The sequence below is a fragment of the Argiope bruennichi genome, chromosome X2, assembly GCF_947563725.1.
Source record: "Argiope bruennichi chromosome X2, qqArgBrue1.1, whole genome shotgun sequence".
Classification (NCBI taxonomy): domain Eukaryota; kingdom Metazoa; phylum Arthropoda; class Arachnida; order Araneae; family Araneidae; genus Argiope; species Argiope bruennichi.
In genome coordinates, this window is record NC_079163.1 from 124,805,305 (window position 1) to 124,823,721 (window position 18,417).

The 18,417-nt window shown below is 29.8% G+C and overlaps 1 protein-coding gene across 5 annotated transcripts in view; it reads left to right on the forward strand.

The window, feature by feature from the left end:
- The window catches only part of LOC129959629 (transcription factor AP-4-like), a 69,127-nt gene that overhangs the window by 25,254 nt on the left and 25,456 nt on the right, over positions 1-18,417 (forward strand). For all 5 annotated transcript variants that reach the window (XM_056072501.1, XM_056072497.1, XM_056072498.1 and 2 more), the window contains one exon: positions 6,802-6,967. In XM_056072501.1, coding sequence (XP_055928476.1) covers positions 6,893-6,967 — 75 coding nt within the window. In that variant the 5' untranslated portion in view covers positions 6,802-6,892. The remainder of the gene's footprint in view (positions 1-6,801; positions 6,968-18,417) is intronic.

Sequence of the window (18,417 nt, forward strand, 5' to 3'; positions counted from 1 at the left end):
GTTATAAATAATTTATTTTCGCGTAAAAATTCTATTCCAATTTTTGATAGATTCGTATAATAGTGTGCTTCATCCTTTCGGTTGAATATTAATTCTTCCGTTATTCGCGATTGAATATTCAGTGATTCCGATATTCATATATCTATTATTGCGCTATCAATCTATTATTTCAGTTACAAAATAGCACATCAATTTTCATACATTTAAGGTATTTGCATACTTTAAAAATCTATTTTCGGCCAAAAATCACATTTTATTGTTTTATTGAAAAGTCCATACTCTGAAGTTTCCAAATCTGTTTTCATTTAATTTCTACGACAACTAGAAAGAAAACTAGAGCAATTTGAGTGAAACGACGAACAGGGATAAAACAAGACGAAACAGAGAGTTCCCTGAAATTAACCGGATGTAGAGAGTTTGGGAGAAATTTTCTGTATTTTTATTCATCATATTTAATATTCTATGTAATTTTTTAGTGTATTATGGTTGCTTTTGATTCCTTCATTATTCTGAAATATTTCCATCAAGAGTTTCTTTCCATTAAACTGGCAACTACTTCGCTCATTTGTTTGTTGTTTTGGTTCGTGTTTTAAATTTGCTTCTGTTTTATTTTTTATTTCCTTCTATTTTTTCCTTAGTTTTGAAGCTTGAAAATAATTTTTGACTTTTAAATGTTTATGAAAATGGGAAGTTGCAAGAACAAACGATCTCACAAGAGGAAGTTTTGAAACCTATAATGCTGTGAAGTCAAAAAGCAACACAAGTAGTGTTGTGGCTTTTGTGGATGCTCATTGGCAAATGAAGTAAAGGAAGGAATGAGGTTTGTTTTCCGGCGTATGCTCCTGAACGGATTCTTAGCTTGTGCCGGGTTCACAAAAATCAAAACTCGAATATCACAAATTTTTTTTTAGAATCTGTCAGAAGCCACAAAGAAAGCCAACATAGCCTTCACTTTATCACGACCCTGAACGGAGAAATCACAAATCCAGTCAAAAGAGAGTGGAACACAACCCAACTTATCACGGAGAGAATTTCTCGCTGTCTCATATCTACTGCAAGAAAGAACAAAAAAAAAATGAAGTAAACAAATGTTTGCGGCTAAAAAGACAACAGGAAATATGATTATAAACATGGTAATTCTGTTGAATGTTTTTTGTATTTTTTGTTGTCCTGTGTGCTTGAAGAATAATTTATATGAGCATGAAGATTCACAGTTGGAGTTATTCTTAAATTTAACTCTCAAATGTAGTTCTTCTAACTGTGAGTTTGTGGAAGGCTTTTCAACATCTAAAAAGTATGATAAAATGAAAGAATACAATATTAGAATTGTCTGTGGTTTGAAACTTGTATGTTCAACACTGATTCTTCCAGTTTTCTCAGAAATGACTTACAGATGTCATGAAAAAAGAATTCATTCAGCTGTTACTAAAGTTGCAAAGGACTGTAAATGAAGTTAAGTCTGAAGAATTTTGGAGGAAATGTGGCATGTTGTGATGCATCTGTAGATTGTACATGGCAACTTAGTGGATAGTTCTCTAAATTGCCAGTTAAGTGTATTATCAGTTGACACAGGTAATATTCTTGAAATGGAGATAATGTCACAGTATTGCAGAGCTTTCAAAAATTTTCAAGGTATTGAGAAGTTTTTCGAAATGCCCAATATAAAATATGAACACATTTGTTCCAAATATCAGGGTTCAGCTGCAAGTATGGAATCTGTTTGGGCATGCAGAATTTGTGAAAGGTCATAGAGTTCACATCAACTCATGTATACTGATTACTATGGAGATGGGGACTCTATAGTTATCAGGCATATGATATTATAAAGAATATATGCAGTGGTATTACTATCAACAAATTAGATTGTATTTGGCACATTCAAAAGAGAATTGGCACTTGACTTTGGAAACTGAAGGGTAAAAGTCCATTTATTTGAGGCAAGGGCAAATTTAACAATTTATGGCGTACAAATTTATCGATAGATTGCAAAGCTATTATGGGATAGCTATCCATAGTAATGTTGGGAATTTGAAAGATATGCAGTCAGCTGTTATATCTGCATTTTACCATTGTTGCTCCAATTCTCAACAACCAATGCATGGACAATGCCCAAAAGGTAAAGAGAGTTGGTGCAAATATTAATGTCATCTAGCTACATCTCCTGGTAAACATTATAAAGAAAGTTCAGCTGGCTTACCTAAAGCTGTCATAAATAGTGTGAAAACAGTGTACATGGAGTTCTGTGATCAAAAACTAATTTGAAAAATGTCTACATGGAAAAACTCAAATCTTTCAGTAGAGTTGTTTGGTCAATAATACCAAAAGAGATATTTGTTGAGTTGACCACACTTAGATTGGATATATACATAGCAGTGATTGAATTAAATATGGGCGTTTCTGGGTTACTGTTTTAAATGAACTGCTTATTTCTCCAGGACATACAACTGAGAAATCATTTCAATTATCGACAACTCTCTAACAGCAGATCGTAACAGATATTTATTAAGCTCCATGAAACTGCGCAGAAAAAAATTAAGAGCAATTAGGAGGGAAAAAAATTGAGTTATGCTGAAGAAAAAGAAAGCATAATGTACAAAACTGGAGAGTTTGAAGGAAATGTAAATATATTTTACATGTGTAAATAGAAATTAAATCTTTATTTGCATTTTTCTCTAATTGATATTTTTTAATAAAATTGTAATTTTCAAACACAGTAACTAAATATCTTTTTCATATATCTCTATGAAATTTAGTATATTTGATAATGTTTTCTAGGGAATGAAGCAAAATATTTGCAAAATTATGATCCATTGTTAAATTATGTCTTTTAAGTGTATTATTGAAAAATACACCAAAAATGAAAAAAATCATACTGAAATTCATATAATTTGGAAATTATTTGAGATAATAGAAAACTTTTGCTTCAGTCCCTAGCTAAGACATGTATGGTGATGTTTACAAAAGGATATAGCATTCTAATTGTTTTTGATGGAATGTGTTTGAAAAAGTGTTAATTGAGTAAAAAATTGCCAAATTGTCACAATTTATATTGAAAAATATTTATTAAATGTAATTTTTTTAATGAATTATTAAGTTTTAACTTGAATTGCACCTGAAATTATAAAAATGTTGATCAATATTTCCCCTCCCCCCTTTTCAGTGCATTTCGAACACATAGAGGTCTAAAATGCGGAGATTTGTCAAAATCTCAAGAATCCGAATGCTTTAATGATTACAGTACTGCCTCTATACTTCGTATACAAGAAAGTAAATATGTTACGGATTGAAAAAAATGTATTCATCACACGATATGGATGTTAAATTATTTTTAATCTTTGCATAGAATTGGATTCTTATTTCTGATATATTCGATAAATGGTTTTCTTGATCCTTTAGGTGGAATTTATTTGCTTTTCGGAATTCGTGTTTTCAGTCATTTTGAAGCTCATATAACTATCATTGCGCTATTAACTAAAATAAATAGTCCGTTTATTTCCCTCATTTTGATAGGAAATGAATGAAAACATGTGAATGGTCAATATTAAAAAAAGGAAGGCATCAGAGTAAAAAGAAATTCATATCGAATGATGTGAGCTGTGAGTTATTTTCAGGTTTTACGCAAAATTGTGTTTTTATTTTTGATTTACTCGTGTTATTAGTTTTTTTCATCTTTTCGACCTAGTATTAATTCTTCCGTGATCCCCAATTAGATTTTAGTCATACCTAAGCGTACTCAGAAATCTGACATTGTGCTATCAAATAAAGTAAGTACTCTATTTAATAGTCGCTCATAAATCCACCCTTTGCCCTCGAGGCCGTTTTGGAGCTGATGAAACTCGAGCAACTCGAGACGTTTTGTAGCGCTTTGCATTTCTTACCTTTAAATTAAAATGATTACGCACACAATTTAGCGTATAAAGCTTGTATATTTACACACTTTATGAATCTTGAAACCTACACGCGATATTTCAAATATTTGCTGAGTATATTTAACCCTTTAAAAGGCAATTTTTTTCTAGTCGTGGTATATTAAAATAATTTTACGATTGGCTTAAGAAAAGTGATTAATTTAACTTATTAGATAAATTTAATTTTATTAATTAGTTTGGTTAATTAATTATTAAGCAACAAATCAAAACATGGCATTTTGTGTGAGATAAGGAACTGAAACATTGAAAAATGCGTCAGAACTTATCCCAATCTATATAACTTCATTCGAAGATTGATAAATTTGATGGGAAGAATACTTCCCATAGCTCTTGAAAGGATTAAAAAGAAGCAATAGTTATCGCCGCGCATCGAATTTCCGCACCAAACAAAGTTCAGCGGGAATCGCCTCTCGAGTTGTGTTATCAAATCATGTGGTGAGTGTGAGTCACCTTTCGAGGGTGAAGGGTTAAATAAATAATTTGTTAATTAATTTTCTTGATCTTTTTGATCGAGTATTAATTAATCCGGTTTTCAGAATTGCATTATCAGTCATTCTTTAATTCATTAATCTTTCACCGCGCTATCAAATAAAATAAAAGCCTTGCCAATTCCTTTTCATTTTGAAATAAAAAACCTCCTGTGAATGATGGAAATTAAAAAAAGGAAACATATAAATTGATATGTCTTGCGAATTGTTTTTAATCTTTGCGCAGAATTGAATTCTTATTTCCGATATATTCAATTATTGATATTTTGGATCTTTCCGGGGGAATGCTAATTCTTTTGATATTGAGAATTGGGAGTTTTCCGTCTTTCTTAAATCCATAAATCCGTCATAGTGCTGTGACGTAAATATGCTACTAATTAGCCTTCTTTTTGAAAGGAAATTTTAAAAAAAACCCTGTGAATGAAAACAAAAAAGAAAGATGAATAAAAATAATATCTGTTGAATGATATGAGTTTTTAATTATTTTCAGTCATTGCGTTGTAAATGAATTCTTATTTTTCATATATTCGTTAAGTGGTATTCTTGGATCATTTCAGTCGAATATTAAACCAACTAGAACTTGGATTTGGAGCTTTTAGCCATTCTTCCCTCGCTTCTGAAATATATGAATCTATTCCTGCTCTATCAAGTAAAATAAATCCTCTAGTAAATTTCCTTCACTTTAAATAAAGAACAAAAAAAAAGAAAAAGATAAAAAACCCTCTATATATAATATTTTTTTAAGCAACTTAGTGGGATTATTTTTATATTTAATCTTTGCACTGAATTAGAATTCTTATTTCTGATATATTCGTTAACCGATGTTCTTGATACTATTGATTGAATGTTAATTAATCTAATATTCAGAATCGAAATTTTCAGTCTTTCCAAGTCTCATTAATCTATTGCTGGGTTATCAAATAAAATAAATACCTTACTAATTTTCCTTATTTTTCAATGGATATAAGAAAAATAAACCTGTGAATGGATTTTTTGGAAGGGAAAAAAAAAAAAAAAAAGAAAGAATCATTGAATGTTATGGGTGTTAAATAATTTTTAATTTTTGTACACTAAATGCAATAAGTAATAATGTTTGCTGAGTTCCTCTTAATCTGACCATGTTTCAGAATTACTTGGTTACCACTTTTTCACTTGTAGCTTCAAAGCGTGACATTAATTTAACTAAGCAAAATCTGAGCACTGTATGTAAGTTTTATTGTAAGATATATTTTAATTATATTTTAGCTAATTTGTAAAAAGACATTCAGAATTAGTATCTATTTCCAAGTTTTGAATCTATAATTCTTGTCTTAAAAGTTACAAACGATTGTAAAGTATACAGTTGAACGTCGTCATTTGCCTAAATTATAGGGTATTGGATTGAAAAATCTAATGAAGCCTAATTTTCTAAGGCAAAATTCAATTAGTTTTTACTTTTTATTTATTGGTATTATTTCAGACATTTCACGGAAATACTCCAAATAAAAATATGTAAATTTATTTTATTTATCTTCAATAAATGCTACTTTGACTATATTTTATATTTAAGCATATAGACATTCTGAACATCACAAAAATATTTTTGACCATATACGAGATCTTTTTCTTTTTTCTCCAATAACTGAAAACGATTTGTCAAATATTTTTTAAAGAAACTGTTGTAGATTTTTCAGTCGAATGAAAATGCCATGCAGGAGATTTTGGTCTTCTGAAAGTGGCACACACGATTTATTTTGGTGTGTAGATGGTGTAATTTCTCTTGTGATTTCTACTGATTGTTGTTGAGCAGTTTGTGTATGAATTGATATTTGTTATTATGTTTATTGATCCTATTTGTACATACTGCAATGAAATAAAACATGTAAAATGAAATGAGTTAATTTACAAGATGAAAACTATTATCTGTACAATATGCTATAAAGCAGTTACTGGTATGCAAAATTTAAAATTTTACACCCTACAGCATTAATATAGAATTTCCTCTTATTAAAAAAATTCAAGTGGAAGGTGATTTGAGGCAGAATTGTCATATTGTTTTTTCTAGTTCAGAGTTTTTCTTTAATGCATACATTGTAAAAACGGTGTGTAATACTTCTAAATGTTTAGGCAATAGTGATTTGCTACTGTGCAAGAAAATACATATATTTTCACAGGCTGTACATAAAAAAAAAAAAAAATGATAGATCTTTGAAACTTCTTCAGTTTTCTATACAAGTTTTTGGTCTGTGAAAATGCTTGCTTTTTTATTATTTTCAATTGAATGTGTATCATTTTCAATTTATGTGTAAAAATACAGAAAAATAGATCTACATAAAAAAACTGAATTTTTGTTGTGAATATGTTTTTTTTAATAGTAATAGATTCATTCTGGTTACTTCTTACAGGTTAGGTAGTCGTCCAGTTTCTCCTAAAAGTCTACTAGAACAGGAAAAACGAATTCGCCGAGAAATTGCGAATAGTAACGAAAGGCGGCGAATGCAAAGCATAAATGCTGGTTTTCAATCTCTCCGAGCCCTCTTACCACATCGAGAAGGCGAGAAGCTAAGCAAGGTAAGATTCCATTTTTGCTTTTTAGCTTGTTAGCTTACTGCATGCAGTAATTTCTCCTGAATGAGAATAGTGAAACTGTCATTTTAAGTTAGATGAAGTTCTTCATTCCTCTAAGTTACTAGGATAAGTTTATACTGTTTCTTGTAGTTAAAATATTTATACCTTATGCACCCATCTAGCAATTTGGTTAATCATGATCAATAATAAAAATACATTATATTAGTAAAATAATTCTCATTAAAGATTCATAAAAATATTGCATGAATTGCTACTATATTTATTAACTAAAATGAATTGCATTTATAAATTTCTTTACTTCTATAATGCTGCGAAAGAAAATATGATTAGGGAAGCACTTGCAAATAAACATTAATCACATAACTTTCATTAAATATCTAAAGTTTTTATTTTAAATTTTAAAGCATGCAGAAACTTTTTTGGGATTGTATATTATTTTAAATGTTCAAGAAGGTAAAAATTTACCATCATAATTTGAGCATGCATTTTATATGAGTATGTGGAATTTGAATTTGCAATATCACAGACTATTAGGGTTTCATTTGCAAAAGAAATTTTTATATTAAGCACATATTTTGCTTAATGTAGTTGTTTTAATCAAATGAACTTTTTCCTTGGCTGGTTGTAAAAACATTAGTTTGTCTGTTTGAACCTTAGATATGTATGCAAATTTCTTCTTGCTTGTATACTTTCTTGATTCATTTTGTGCTTAATTGTGCTTGATTTTTATCTTCAATTCAGTCTCTCTGTATAGCATTTAATTAAGACTCATATTCTGATGCTACAGTGTTTTACAACTTGACAAATTAATTTGCTTGGTTCTATTTATAGATTTCTGTCCTTGAATCTGAAGAAATTTTACCTCTTGCATATGTATATTAATTTCAATGCTGTGTATGCTTTGAAAGACCACTGAACAATGAGGGGGGGGGGGGAGAACTGAAAGAAATCCCCAATTCTCTATGAGTTTTATGCAAGGCAATCATTTTAAATTGGGGCTGTTCTGGCATAAGAGAAAGAATGTGTATATACTTATTCATGGTTGATAAAATGTAATTACTTACCTATCAACAAAAATTTATGGCATAAATGTGCATTCAAGACAACAGCATACTAATAACCAGTTTACCATGATTCCTCCCCCCCCCCCTCTAAGCTTTCAGTCAGAATATAATATATGCAATTACATAAACATTGAACATTATATATACCATTTTTTCATTGATGTGTATTATATTTTAGGTTTTTATTTTATTTTAATATTCAAAGAAAAGACTTACCATTGAACTGAATTTAATGATAATAATAAAAATAAAAAAAAAAAACATTATAGTAAAAGGAATTATTTCTGTAGTGGACAGCCTTTCTTCTTTTTTCTGAAATGAAAGTAATAAGAAATAGAGATTGTTTGTACTGAAAGTTTGGAATGATTTGAATTGCAAAGCAGTTAATACTCTTAAATTATTATTTTTGTCTAAACTCATTTTAAAAATACAGGGATTATTGATTGATATAAAAACAGGGTGGCTAGCTGACCCGGAATTGTCAGGGAATTCTGAGTGATCAGGAGAAATCAAGGAAATTTATTATAAAACTGGAGATTTTTTATAGGTCTGTATTTTTATCAAACATGATAATTTGCTTGTATTTTTTCATAAGTAGAATGAAATATCGTTGGCAACTAATGAAAATAAAACTTTACTGATATTCTAAAACAGACTATGGAAGAGAAAAAGAGAAAGATTAACCAACATATCTAATTTATTGCATATATATATATATATAATATGCTACAATTTTTTGTTTACTTTTTTCAGAACAACAAGTTATTGACATAATTAGGGAAAAACGATTTTGTGTGCTATGGGAAAAAGCACCTAACTAAAGCCCAGTTCCTCTTGCTGTTATGATTTTAAACTTTGATGGGTCTCTTTTCTTTAAAAAGAATATGTGGAGCTATCACCTCCCCCCCCCCCCTTTTTTTTTCTTCTTCCTTTGAATGCCAAATCTATCATATCAGATGGTACGAAACCGAAAGTATGAAATTTGGGTATTAATATTCAAAATTGGTTATAAAATATTGACCCATTATTATAATTCCAAAAGAATTTATTTTAATTAAATTAGTATTTTACAATAATTATTTTCCCCCACTTCTCAGAGAACTTTTTGTTGAATTATGAATTTTCAGATGCTATCATTTCCGTAAAACATTTTTTCTGTTTATTTTTAAACACTATGAACACAGATAACTATGCTATGGACGACATAAAATGGCCATTATTGTTAGTATTTTCTTTTGACATTTTTTTCTATTTTGTGTTTGTTTAAAATTCCTCATACATTCAACAAAATTCTCCGTAATTTAAAAATAATATTAAACATGAGAAATTAATTTGTTTGATGTATTATATTTGCGCATGCCTCTTGTAATTTTTTCAAAAAAAAAGGGGGGGCAGCATTTTTTTTATATGGTTTGATGTATATGAAACTGTTTGTGCAAAAATTTACAAAATTCATTCATACTTTCTTTTTTGAAATTTATACCTCTAAAACATTTTCCTTTTTATACAGTAAATGCATACAATTATACAATTAATGCTTTTTTTTTATAAATTTGACAAATGATTCTGAGATATTACTGTTTTGCTAAAAATTGATCTAGATAAGCATGCATCTTCTAGTGTTGGCTAATATGTTTGCAAAAAAAAAAAGGAAGAGTTCAACATAATTGAATCTTATCTGAAATCCAATAAGTGAAATTGTTTTTGTTTTTTTTTCTCTGAGAATTAGATTTTATTATATTGATTTTAGTTAAAATAGTAAAATAATTTTTCAAATGACGTTAGAAACATGTTGTGCAATGATTAAAGTGAATAAAATAAGGTGACATCGTTCTGCAGATATTTGAAACATTCAAAAAATGTCTAGAAAATTTTTTAAAAAAAGCTGGAAATGTCTGGGAAAATTCAAACAGAAGTGTTGGCCACCCTGAAAATTTAAGTCTTCTTATATTTTATGAACTGTTAGCTAATATGTTAGATATATGTTGATGTTAGTTAATTTTATAACCTTTCTTGCATATATTGAATTCATACAAAAAAATCAACTCCCAGTTCAACAATATTGACATGCGTGCCATTAATGACTTATTATTATGTCACTGATATTATTTGGGTCTTTATTGGGATCTTGGGAGGTCTTTTATTTACCGAATTTTTATTTGTCAGGAAAACCAGCTATTCAGATTTATCTAGACACTATGGCATGGCAAGTGTCTCTCTCTGGGTAACTCTCTTGTGTTTATTTAATTATTGAAAATATTATAAAATTTAAATGATTTCTGTTATGCATGGTATGCAAAAATATTGCATATGCATGTCTGCATTTTTTAAAAATGTGTAATAAGTAAATTTTCTTCACTCAATATATGCTGATATTTGAGTTTATAAGTATTCAGTTTAATATATTTTCCCTTTGTATCAACTAACTTTAGCAATGTAAGACTGGAAATATATTTAAATCATCACATGGAAAACATTTTTCAAAGAACTCTTGCAATGAATTTCTTTGTAAGCTATTAAAAATGAAGTAAAGTTTTGGAATCCTCAACTAAATATATTCAATATTTAGTTTATGTTAAAAAATAACTATAAAATATGACCTAAATACTGCTTTTTTAAAAATCATTTAGCATAAGTATTTAAAATATTTTCAAAAGGATATGTATTGTTCCAAATTTATATTCCTGTAATTTTTGGAATATAAATAACAACAACACTTTATAACAATAACACTTTTTATTGGTTCCCTTGGTTTTTCAGAGTACTTTTACTTATGTAAGAGGTTTCACATCATTTAAACTTTACCCTGTCAGCACCAGTATACTTGTAGTCCCTTGCAAAACATAAAAGAGGTGTAATATCATGTGTATAATATGTATTTATCAGGACTTTTTAATTTATCAATATTAAATTATTTCAAGATGAATTTCTACTTTTTAATTTATCAATATTAAATTATTTCAAGATGAAACATTATAGTACATAAAAGTACCCCCCCCTTTTCCCCCTCGGTTGAGCTTATTCAGATTAATATAGGAATTAGTTATTACTTTGAACAAAATTCAAAATGAATGTTTACAACCATTTTTTTATTACTGTGCATTGTTTTTATACCTATGCACAGTTGATAAATGTTTAAAGAGAAGGTTTTGATAGTAGTCGTGCTAATCCCCCCTCCAGATAATTTGGAACCATGTCATAGAGGTTAATTCATGTATTTTGTAAAATTTCAGATTGTTTTTAATTTCTCTTTATTTATTTTTTTAATTAAAACTATGCAGATGAATAATAGATAAGCTTATTTTTTTTTAAGGTTTCTTGCTCATATGTAAAGCATCAGTGGATTATCTTAATTATGAAACAAAAAAAAAAAAAAAACCATTATGAATGACGCACGCATTGAAAGCCGATACTTCTTATATGTTTGCTATGTATGAGACCTTTTTAACCGAATATCGCGCGAATTATACAATTGAAGTAGTTTGTAATCTTATTCGATATTGGAATGAAATTGTGGAGCGTAATCGATGGTTAAGGAAGCACGTGTTCGCGTTACCATGGCAATCATTGGGATCGATTCAGTGTCTGGAACACGTCTGCCGCCGTGATGGGCTCCATCCTAAACTATTGATCTGAAAGAAACAATATGGAAAAAGTTACTAGTTAAGATCGTAGTACGTAATGGGGCGGCATTAATACTCTATTTTCGTGCGCCTTGAAACGTGCTGTGCATAATTGTATGTTTGAATATACTTGGATTAATCTCCGAAATTCACTGCAGATGTCTTGCATTCCTCCGCTGACATAATCGGAAGGACGAAGTTCGTGAAATACTTCAGTTTCGCTTCGCATTTCCTTTGTAATGAAATTCGATTAAATTAAATCCGATCCCTTCCTTTTTTTTTTTTTTTTTTTTTCTCTTTAGTTAGCGTGGGTGAGGTGGGGAGCTGAAGTAGAATTAATGTGTTATTAAAAACAGAATCTATGAGAGTAATATCAACCAACATTTGATTTTATATTTTTTTAAAATCGATATTCACTGCATATATTATACAGTATTTTATACTTAATATACTTTAACTGAATAAAATATAAATTTCTTTCAATGGAAATGTATAAATTTGAGCTGAGTAGTGTTTTTGAAATAAGCTGCTTAAAATCCGTTAATTAAAAAAAAAAAAAAAAGACTGCGTGGGCTGTGTTATTAATAGAGAGTCCAAACGTATTGTCATGTTACTGCCTCATTATCGTGTATTCGGACTAGCAGCTTTTAATATTACTTACGTGAATCAACCTAAGATTCTGATAAACTAGAAGAATTCGCAAACAGGATATTAATTTCTCAAGAAAATCTCCATAAAAATCTTTTTACAGCTTTGAAAATCTTACGTTTTTATTACTATTAAAAGAGAAATTGAGACGGGTCAGGTTTGGTGGTATAATCTTGTTGTCGGGACCGATGAATTGCGAGTTTGGCTCCTAATATTTTGTGTTCACTGGCCTGGTGCACATTAAATCTTCCTATGTGAATCGACATCCTATTGATAAGGTACTAAAATATAGGAGGAGAAGCCGGCTAGGGTGTCATCCTCTTCATCTGACTATCTTTCTGAATTACAAAGCCTGCCTCAGCTCTTGTTGCTTTGAAATGGTGTGTGGATTTAATAAAAGCAAGATTATTTGCTTTAAAATATAGTGTATTCTTGTCAAGATTTATAGGCCTTATTTGAAACTTTTTCTTGTATAAAATTTAAAAAAATCTGGAAAACAACGAAGGAATATTGAAGGGGGCGGGATGCAAGTAATCCTTGAGGGATAAACGGCAGGGACCGTCTTTTCAGGAGAAATAATGCCAGAGGTGCAGAAGGGAACTTCCCTTCAAAGTGGTGATGTTAATTTCAATACAATATTAAAAACTCTTTTTATTTCATTCACTTGTTTCTCGTAAAGGGGCGAAAGAAGAGAAACTATATGTAAATTTTACTATTATATGTAAAGTTTTAGCAATCTAAGCCTGAATACCTATTTAAGCGTTAATTATTCCAAAGAAAAATGTCGCCCTTGTGTTCGAACAGATATTTAAATGAGATATTTTTAATAATTGTAGGAAAAAAAATTTGTCCGCTAAATTTTTTTTTCTTGCTGCGTGTCGCATACACAGCTACATTTCAGGAAATCGGAATATGAACACATGATCTTCTGACTTAATGGGCAAGATTATGCCATTTAACGGTCGTCAGGTATGAATACGATAAAAAATATTTTCCTTTTCTAAAAGCCGTATTTAAACCCTAATTTTTAGCTCTTATTTTAATATACATAAATATTTATTGATAATCAAAAATAATGGAATCTATGGTAATAACAAATCTAAGTAAAACCATCTTTTCTCAGCTCGAATCCGTGCTCATTGGGAAAAGATATAAATTGTCACTATTTATGTGAAATATATAATGGATAAATAAATGAATAATCCGCCCAGTATTAATGGAATAATTGCGTTTCTGTGTAGTATCGCTTCATCCTTCTGAAAAAGTTACCGTACTATATTTTTTCCTCGCGAGATAAATTGTAAACATCGTGGGAATATGAATTCTTCGAACATCTCCAATTTACGGGTGCGACAAAGGAAAGTGAACTGAAAAGAAATCGCTCTTGCTTGGAGATCGTATTTGCAGCTGTTGCTCGGTTCAAGGGCCGTTCAAGGTCACCTTCCACGTGTCTCCCATTTGGCGCCTTTTTCGCGATCGATTCTCGGCAAACTTTCCTTTTGTTTCTCGATCCGGTTTTCCTCAATTGAAGCTCGGCGTTAGATTCGCTATGCGCTGTTCTGCTCAAGGTCGGATTTTTCTTTTTTTTTTCTTTTTTTCCGCATATTAGAGTATTTCAAGAAATGGGTTAAGATTTGATTTTGAAATCGGTTAAAAACAACTCGCAGACAAACTATGGCAGTATTAAGTGCAACAGATCGTATTTATATTTCGCAATATTACGAAATTGTTTAGCTACTGATTGAAAGAATTATTATTTTGGTAAGCAGTTTCTTATCATGAAATTGCTTTCCTAATATTGAAATTTATTTTTAATCCGTATCAGTAATCGGAATTTTTTTAATGGAAATCTTAGAACGTAACGAAGAAATTATTTATCTGGAAGTAAGTGTTATGCATTTATTTGAAATATAAATTATTTCAAATAGAGAATTTCTGATTATGAACAGGATTTATAAATATTCTATCCGTTTATGTTTTCCTTGTTGTCATGTTATTCCAGTTCTGTGGACACACCAAAAATGTAATTCGGAATAAGTAATCGAATTTCTTCTGATGAAAGAGATCATTTTAGTACTCTTTGGAGTTGCCAATTAATTCTCGTCTTAAAGGAATTATTCCGTATTAATGTTATTGAATTTTCCTTCAAAAGTTTTATATTACGATTGACTAAAATAAAAATATTCAAATATTCAGTAAATAAAGACATTTGAGTAAAACAGTCCCTTTCAAATTCGCTTTTTTCAGACCTACTCGCTATTTACTGTAGGCTAACTAGTAAATTGCGCAGATTTTCTGATCCTGGACGCTAGTTGGGGAGGTGATACTCAATTATGTCCAAAATATATAAGTAACCATGAGACAGTAAATGATTAAAACAATTTCAAATATGTAAGAATAGATCAAGATGCATATATATTTTGCTTGTATTTTTAACCATTTGTACTTGACTGACTCATCTACATTGGTCACATATGAAAATTTCATTTTCTATGTTATGTAAAAATTGGTTTAAAAAAAACAAATTCTACTCACTTTTTTAATCCAAGGCCCAATTATCTAAAATCAAGATTGTCCTTTCTAATCTTGCATGTTAGGTCACTTAAGCTGCGAGAATAAAGTTAACATGCGAGGAAAAAATAGTCCCTTCAACGTTGTTAAACGTGTGAAATATTTTATTATATAATCAAGTTCGAATTTATTATCTTTTTTTTTTTTTAAGCATTTGTCGTGTTTTAATTCTTTATTATATTATTTGTTACAAATCGTAAGAAGTCGCCGCATTCCAATGTAATTCATTTGAATCAAACTTAACCATTTTTTGCCCCCACTTTAATAGGCGACATGGATTTCATGTCGCGTATTAAACATCCAATTCCGTAAAATAATATTGTGTCATAATACTCTTGGTTCACGATAACAATCTCCGAGTACTCGTGCTCGTCTGGGAATAACTTATTTTCTGATAAAATGGAAACCGAAATATTTTTCTTTGTCTTTTATTTTTATTCGACTTCCTGTACTTCTCAGAAAATGAAACTGGAATCTTTAAACCTTTCACTTTAAACCATGGTGTCTATTAGTTCGTTATCTCTTATAGTGCCAGTAGTTTATAGAGTTTCGGAAAGAGTGTTGGTAGGTACTCGTTGAAATAGCAGTTTTATAGTGTTCGTGTAAATGCTTTTTTATGATTTTGAAAGTGCACTTTAATTTTTATGCACCTGATGGCACCGTAGATTTCTTTTCTATTTTTCTTTTGTTTCTGACTTTGTAATTTTTATGGCATTTTTCTGACTAATTCAGCATTCATTAAAAAAAATATTTGCATTCTTTATAAACATTTTATTGCAAACAGCCAGCAGAAATTTATTTTGTATATTTCTTCCTCCTTTCACTTAACTGTTTATACAGAGATTGATGCCCTAGTTATTTTTCATGCATTGCTTTGTTTTGGCATTTTAGCAGTTATTTTCTGCTGGAATGTTAATTAATATTTATTATTTTAACTCTGAGAGTGAATTTCCATGTTATAAAATTGTAACGTTTTGATTACATTTTTCAGGTTCCAAATATTTATGCATCTTATTTCGAATGATTTTGGAAAGTATTTGCAAAAGGGGAGGGGGGTATATTAATTTTTTTAAGTGCACCTAATTTTTTTTATATCTCAGGAGCTTTATAATGTTTACTTTCATTCGTTCTTGAAATAGTCGTTCCGTTTTTTTTTTTTTTAAGGGACAGAACCGCATTTCAACACCTTGACTGCTGTGGGGGTCACCGGTGACCGGCGGGCCCATATAAATTACATTGTAAGAAATTAATTTTAAATAAAGTTAAGAGGTTCATTTTGTACAGCACCAAGCAATGGCTTAAAGTGGTTTCAGTTTTAAAAATGGCTGTTGAAAGTACAGAGAACCTGACTTGTGGTGATCACTTTGGCTTTGACCCAAAGTGATCATTACATTACCTAAATGCCTTAAAAATTGTTCAACTGTCTGTAGGAACATAAGGACGTCAATAATAACAGATAAAGCAATTTTATTCCAATTATTCACTCGTGTTTATTAGAAAAATCTACACAGTTTACGGAATTTAGAAAAAAAAAATTCATATATATCAAATTTTGTAAGCATTATTTTATCGAGACTAATATATAATATTGTGTTATAAAGTATTCATTGGGTAAACCGTTCATATAAGCAATATGCATCAAAAGATTCAGCATTCTATTGAAATGATTTTTTAAGTCTTCGGTCTTCTTACAAAGCAATGGCCCATGTACTTTTCTCTCACTTTGATAAATAATTCCTTCAACACGTATTCCACGTCAACCTCCTCCCCACATCGCTTTCTTTTACGCGTCGAGTTGTCATTCTTCACTACTACAAATTCTGTATCACTCCTACATTTTAGCAATGTATTAAGCAACATTTGGGATTATTCAATATTGCCCGCATCCTCCTGCCGACTTAGTTTGAGAAGTTGATCACATTCTTTCAGAAAATGCATTTTTCTTTCACTGATATTCTAGTGCTAGTAAAATAATTATATAAAAACAAAAAGGAATTTTATTATTATCAGCAGATTATGCCATTTTAGAAACTTACGGCAATCCAAGATTGTTCGGCCTATTTTGCATGGATAATTAATTCTGTGAACTTATTCATTAGTCAGAGCTAGATTAAGCTTTCAATGGGCCTTCAGACATTGCAAATTTTGGGCCCCTTTTCCCTTCCAAATTTTTAAAAACACATTTTTCATCGATTTTTAATTTAATTTTTATTTAGGTATTTGTAAGTTTCGGATTTTGGTAGGCTGTAAGAGCAAAACATTTTAATTGCACATCACTTTTTAAAAAAGTGGGTTTCAATGTATTGTGTGCAAAAAATCCACAACTGAAATTTGAAAGTAATTTTAAACACAATTGTTAAAAAAAAAAAAGCTACCATAATCTAAATGATATTTAATAAGATCGGTATTTTTTAAAACTATAAAACACCTCGTTTTTTTTAGAACTGTAAAATAACGTAAAACTTTCTAATGTCAATTAAGAAGTTATTAGAATAATGGTCCAAAATTAATTTAAAATAAAATTCGATTTTAATTTTAATAAACTTGATTGCATGGCCTTTTTAATTAAATGAAAGCACAAAAATAATAATAAAAAAAAATCTCGGAAGACTTGGGATCCCTTGAAGCTATGCCCACTTAGCTTATTTAATAATCTGGTCCTGCAATTAGTACGTTCATTCGCAATAAATACCTTCACCCATATATGTTCTTGCTTTCCGTTCGGAACTGATGAGCAAAGGAAAAGTCCGATGGTGATTTGTTGAGAGAGTTTTAACGAGTAATGAGTGCTTTGGTCGACTTCCACCCGAACGTCAGCTGTTTGGAAAGGTGCCAGAAAGAGAGCAAAGACCTGTGAAAGGATCGATCACAGACCATTTTCTGCCGTACCGCAAAGTTATTAATTCAAATTTTTGGAAAGCTCAGTGCAATTGAAATTCGAATTAATAAATTTTGCAGTACAGCTGACATTCGGGGGAACATGGGGAATTGGTGCCTGAAGGGACAGCAATAAAAATTTGAACTATCCAAACCTTCGATTTAAGAACAGCTTCTCTAAAAGTGAGTATAGTAAAAGAAAATATAACGTTTTTTTTTTTTTTTTTTTTTTTTTTTTTTTGTAAAAATGGCAGTAAAAATTTATTTAAAATATTGGAGAACTTAAATGATAATACGGTAATGTAATTATAATTTTGAAAAAATATTTTTGTAATAAATAATATACATAAATAATTCGTATATAATACTTTGAATACAGCTTTTGTGTAGCTTTGCAAACAGCTTACAAAAGCAAGTCAGACATTTAATAAATAAACTTTAAAAAAAAAATTTTCAAATTTCTAATTTTGACTTCGAATTAATCGAACTATAGATGATATTTTAATAGGAGATTGCAAAGAATCAAAGACACTAGAATTCCAAGTTCCACTGTAACTTGAAATAACTTTTGTGCTTATTTGTACTTTTTAAATCTGTTTACTTCAGAAAAATGAACATATAGTAGGAGTAAAGTAGATCTGTAATAGCA